This window comes from Pholcus phalangioides, unplaced genomic scaffold (assembly GCF_987345545.1).
Source record: "Pholcus phalangioides strain wild (caught in Gottingen) unplaced genomic scaffold, Ppha-v1.0 ptg000018l_1, whole genome shotgun sequence".
Lineage (NCBI taxonomy): Eukaryota > Metazoa > Arthropoda > Arachnida > Araneae > Pholcidae > Pholcus > Pholcus phalangioides.
Genome location: NW_028301611.1, coordinates 16,134,044 through 16,140,043, shown reverse-complemented (window position 1 = coordinate 16,140,043; position 6,000 = coordinate 16,134,044). Strand labels below are relative to the sequence as shown.

At 34.1% G+C, this 6,000-nt stretch overlaps 1 protein-coding gene across 2 annotated transcripts in view; it reads left to right on the top strand.

Annotated features, from left to right (window-relative positions):
- The first annotated feature begins 682 nt into the window (after nt 1-682).
- LOC149071773 (lachesin-like) overlaps nt 683-6,000 on the top strand; it is a 167,168-nt gene continuing 161,850 nt past the window's right edge. For both annotated transcript variants that reach the window (XM_089247835.1, XM_089247834.1), the window contains exon 1: nt 683-931. In XM_089247835.1, the coding sequence (XP_089103961.1) occupies nt 835-931 (97 nt within the window). In that variant the 5' untranslated portion in view covers nt 683-834. The remainder of the gene's footprint in view (nt 932-6,000) is intronic.

Sequence of the window (6,000 nt, the reverse complement as noted above, 5' to 3'; positions counted from 1 at the left end):
ATTTATTTATTTATAAAGTAATACTACTTATATACTTTTATTTTTTGTGATATTTCGATGTTTTTTTGCATGCATTCAATAAGACCCAGTATAAACAGTGCGATTCGTATTAGATTTTTTAAATAATTTTTCTCTCATGCTTTCAATACTTGTCATTGTCAATACCAATGGAAACAATTATTAGCTCGAAAACAAGTGAGCGTTTAAGGGTTAAATATTTTTTTTTTTGGATTTGTAGAACAAATTAAACAAATTCAACGAGTAGCAACTGGATATTGAAGATTCTCATATCTCGCATGTTTTCTAGAATTAATTCAGATTTAAATTCTCGCTTATTTTAATGATGTTAAAATTTCTAAATCTCATTTCTTGGCATCCCGATACATAAAAATATAATTTTCCATTATAAAATTGTTGATTGCTGGTGTCAAACTGATATTGGGGTCCGAAACTTTTTCCTTAACCAAGTATAGAAAAGTTAAGATAAACAGTCCTTGATACATTTTCCTCTCCTGCACGCGAGTGAGTGGGTGAGTTACTCACTCTCCGCTCAAACGGGGAATCTCGCCGTGAATTGCGTGTGTGAGTGTATGCGTGAGTGAGTGAGCGAGTGTGTTTTATTCAAGATTCCCCTCACCGAAAAATGTTCCCACTCACAGAGCGCTGGTGTCAGTCGTGATGATGAGACGGCGCATCGAAACTTCGGCCAGCGAATCATCGTCTCGTTGCGAACGGACTCTGTGAAAAACGGACTAATATCTCCTCTCGGCGGTAAGCATCGGACACGAGAATCTCTGTCTCTATTCAACAAAGGCTCGGTGCGCGGCTACAAGCATGGTCTGGATCGTCGTGTTTACGTGCAACATTATATACAACTTCTGCGCCGTCGTTTGCAGTTCGACTTCGGCTGTTGCTGCATCTTCCTCACAGAGTAAGCCAACTTTATAATAACTTTAATGATACTTTATCTATTCAATTAACGAGTATTAAAATATCCCAGGAGAAATTTTTTCAGGGGTTATATTAAGCAAACGAGGTGCCCTGAATGTTATTACATGACAAAAAGAAATATATATATATATATAAGTGGGATGTTGCACTTTAGGCGGCAACACACAGTATCTATATGATTTATATACGTTTTATGTGTTTTAAAAACGGCATTTATATATTTTCCAACTTACTTTTTTATCATTCTTGAAGAATGCAATGTCTCCCCCACTAATGGTATTGCCCTCAAAAATACAAGGATCAAAAATCCTTCTTGCTCGGCTTTTCAATAAAGATGAGACCGTATGTACGTTTTTGAGCCATTCTGCTGGTAATTATAGAAACTTCATGAACAGCTCACAAGTAAAAATCGAATGTCTAGCAGTTGCTTGGAAGCATCAATGCCGGAACGAGCGCAAAATATAAAATATCCTCATTTGAAAAATATAAGAAACTTATGTTGCTTTTGAGAGCAGCACTGCCAAATAAAAGATCAACCATTTCATTGAAAGCAAGCACTGAAATATCAAGAGAAAATTGTCTTGAGGAGTTATATTAAGAAAATGAGTTTTTTTTGTCATTGCATGGCAAAACAAAAATATTGTGGCTATTTGAAAAAAAATTGGATGATCTCCTACACGGAACTCACTGTATTAATTTATTTAAAAACACAAAAGAACAAGCTCAAAAACCATGACTCACGCAGATTTGAATAGTATAAAAATCATATTTGTATATACTGTTCGCCAACAAATTTTTCTACAATTGTTGAAGAATTCACAGCAATGTCTCCCCCTCTCCCACTTATGGTATTTCTCTCCAAAATGAAATGGTTAACAACCGTCCTTACTGGTCTTGTAAACAAATAGCAGACAAATGTGTACCTCCGAGATATTATGCTGGTGATTGTAGAAACATCATGAACAGCTAGCTCATAAGTAGAAATTGAATGTTTGCGAGTTTTTTAGAAGTATCAATGTCGAAACGAGCTCAAAGTATAAAATGACTCTACTTGAAAAATAAAAAAAAATCGTGTCGTGTTGGGTTTTTGAGAGCAGCACTATCGAATAAATGATTAATAATGACAAATTCTACGATTATTTCTTGTAGATTATTTAATCCCATCAATTTTTATGTACTTTACCATTTTTGTTTTCAAAATAATATGGTTTCGCTCAATTGTTTCACTCGTAAAAATTATCGAGTAACGCATCTAGAAAGCAAAAAGTCCCGTATATAATTGCATAAAATTGAATGAATGATTTCTCTATCCACAAAAATGTAAAACGGGATGAATTTCTTTCAATTATTTTTATGATGCTACATTCCTATTCATAATTACAAAATCTGTCTGTCATTGAGTAACATACAGTGTAAGCTCGATATAACGACACTCTGGGGAACAAGGAAAAAATATCATTGTAGAAGGATTGTCGTTACATCGAGAGGTAAAATTACCATCGTATTTCAGCAAGTTTATGCTGTTGTTATCTTTTCTGAATCGACATAAATAGTACCACAAAAAAATTTTTCTTTTATGCATTTATTTGCTGGATTTTTTTTAAAATTGATTAGATGATTAATAAAATTCAGTTAGATGCATAGCCCCCCCCCCCCCCACAAAGTTTTTTACTGCGAATCACTGTAATGTAATACGTAGAAAGTAGCAATACTGATTACTTTCTTGGCGGTTTCGGTGATTCTATGGGGACCCGGATCTTTAAATGGCCTGAAACCTTCAATGTGCCGGATAGCTCGACTGACACTATGGCCAATATGTTCTAAGCCGGATGGGTTGCTCTGATCGGTTCACCTAACAGACTCAGCTCAGATCAAGTTGTCTAGTTTGATCCCTTTTTTATTCAAGGCTTTAACAAGTTCTCGGGAACCACTCGCAAGAAGACTACATCATACCACTCAGAAGAAAAAAACACTTCCATCGAGTCTATCATCAAGTCTCATGCAACTAATCGCTGGGTAACGGCAATTCCTCTGATTCTAATGGGTTTTCGAGCCGCCTGGAAAGAGAACTTCCAAGCCACTATTGAGGAAATACTGCACGGTGCACTTACACGAATTCTGGAGAGTTCTTCGTACCTAGGCGAGAAGCAGCGAGGAAGGCTTCTTGTACCATAACTGCATGCCGGAAACCAACATTGTTGACGACCGCGACCCTGTGGTCGGCTTTGACCGAGTCCCCGCAATCCTGTTGTGCAGAGTACCGATGTAATACGACGCATTCGGAAGAACGAAAGCAAATGAAGTTGAAATCAAATTCAAAAATATTTTGAGCAAGTTATTCAAAAATATCGTTTTAGCAGTTTTTACGAAATCTCAAAATATCATTATAAAGGAATTTATCGTTGAAAAGGATAGCGTTGCATGGATGAGAGTTTAACATTAGACTACAGTCAATAACAAACAAGATTTAAAAAAAAATATCGTTGTAGAGAAATTTGTTGTTGTATCGAGTATCGTTGTAACGAGTTTATTGTAATTATAAAATACTATATATTATTATAAAAATAATATTATTTTGAAAATGTGATTATAATATAATTATATAAATATCATAAAACCCAAAATTGGTGAAAATACAAAATCTAAAATATGTTTGCTGTAATACAAAATCAATAGACACAAAAAAAATGAAATTCCCAACAAAGGGATGCTTTTTAAGGGGAAAAAAGAATGTGAAAATTATATAAGTATATATTATGAACATTTTATGAATTGAATAAAAAAATTAATAACTATATATTTACATAAAATTTAGAGGGGGGGGAACTATTAAAGTTTTCATTTCTAACGTCGACCATGTTTATTACTCTCAATTACTACGGACTATAGCGTGGAACTACTTTCTTACATGAATCTAAAGCAGTGATTCTTGACCAAGAGTCCTTGAAGAGGTTTGAAGGAGTCCGTGAGGTGGGAATGAGAAAACAATTAATTTACTGTTCATACATATGTAATGAATATGCATTATATTATTCGGAAAAGGAGTCCGCGTGGCCTTCATGTTACCGGCAAAAGGGGTTCAGGGCATTTGTCTTATTGAGAGTAAGGGTTTATGAAACATTAAATGTTAAGAACTTGTTTGAATAATTTTTGTCAATATATTAATAAATTGATTACTTAAAACTCACTAAAATCTCAGTTACTCTTTTTGTACAGTGGCAATTATACACCTTATTCCTTAATCACACGTAAATTTTTAACTTGAAATTACTGCTATATCAAGATAGAAGTCTCAAAATAGAGGGGATAAATCTACAAATTTTGATGAAGTCTTCTAAAAAGCATTATAAAAACCGGATTTGCTATAAATTTACTTCTAAGATTCGGTTAAATTTGCATAATGCTATTGAGTATAACCGCTTCGCGAAAATGTGTGTATATATTCCAGTGTATGAGACGATAACATTGCACATTTTTAAAGAATATGCTTCAGATATACTAATGCATTCAAAATCGCGGAAACAAAAGAGCTTACATTTCTTATAACGTCTCGAGTTATCCATTGGATAATAACTAAAGTGCCCCCCAGAATTTTTTTTTTTACTTCCTAACACATGGGTAGCATCTCGTGCGTATCGGTTTCACTCTGTTCTTTTCTGGATGTGCTGTTATTCCGTCCTACATTCAGATATGTATAATGCATAACCTATCCGATACAGAATGTATTTTCAGCTTCAAAGAGCTTTTAGCATTTGAATTTGAAACTAGACTTGCTGAATTTGAAATTTTTCGATTTTTTATTCCCGGCAAAAAAGCACATTGTTTTTACTCCTCTTATGTTTCAAAGATTTACGAATATAAGTACTATATATGAGAATATATAGAGTTTTTTAGTGTAGTGAAAATCTCCTACAGTGTGATTTCATTATTCCTCCTGTGGTATTTTGGTGGTGAACCGTTGATACTAAAGGACCTTTCAATGCATATAACGTATCCAGATAACGTGTATAGCCGATATACGTCACTCATGTTGGAAAAGGTTGTAAAGTTATTAAAATATAAAAAAATAACTTTTTACACGGACACCCTGTGCTCAAAATCCCAATTAGAAGGTTTCTGTGTTGTCTCTCCCCAATGAGGATAAAAAATAACTCCTCGCTTCTGAATGAAATATCCTTAGACACATAAAATTCGGAGGACAATTAAACGCTCCAAGGAAAGACAGAGCAACAACTGTGTGTGTGTGTGTGTGTGTGCGTGTGCGTGTGTGTTTTGTTTTAATTTTTCACATTTACTTTTCTTTTAATTCCTACTAAAAAAGCACTACTGGTAATACTTATCGAAGAAGCTAACAATGATGGCTAATGAAAAGTAACAATTCAATATTTGATGTTGGAAATAACAAGTATACGGAAAAAAATAATTTACAGTGGAAACCCAATTATCTGGGGGGCGGGTTAACCGGAAAGCTTTCTGTTTGGCTCTTCCCTATCCATGTTGTTGTTTCTTTTTTCATTGGTTACGTAAGATTTTGCAAAGGTTTTGGCAATGAAAATAAACATTTCTGTTTCGTAAAACTGTTGTTCTTCATTCCTTTATGGAACTCTCCACCCCCACTTCCCATTCTCTGAGGTGAAGTCTATGAGCCCTTTCTAATTTGATTTTGAAGTTCATAGTGTCATTATAAAAAAGTTAATTTTCATATTTCACTGACAATATAACCTCTTGCAACCTAAATGGCATATTTGAGTTATTTGGATAACTTTTCTATTGGAAGTATGCCTCTAAGATCAACGCTTCGCCAGTAAAATGTGGCAAGAAGAATTTAGTATACTTAGAAATAGTTTTCAAAAATCAACGGAATCACTTGACATTTTCGTTTTTGTTTTAAAAATGTTTACTTACGAGAAATTACGAAGAGTCACAAGAGGAAAGTTTCGTAATTTTGAAATTTAAAGTTGTAAATAACGAACAAAATTTGAAAAGTGGTCAGAATGGCCGCGTGGTAGTTCTAGTGTTAATGCTTCCGGTTAGACCAGATATTCTCGA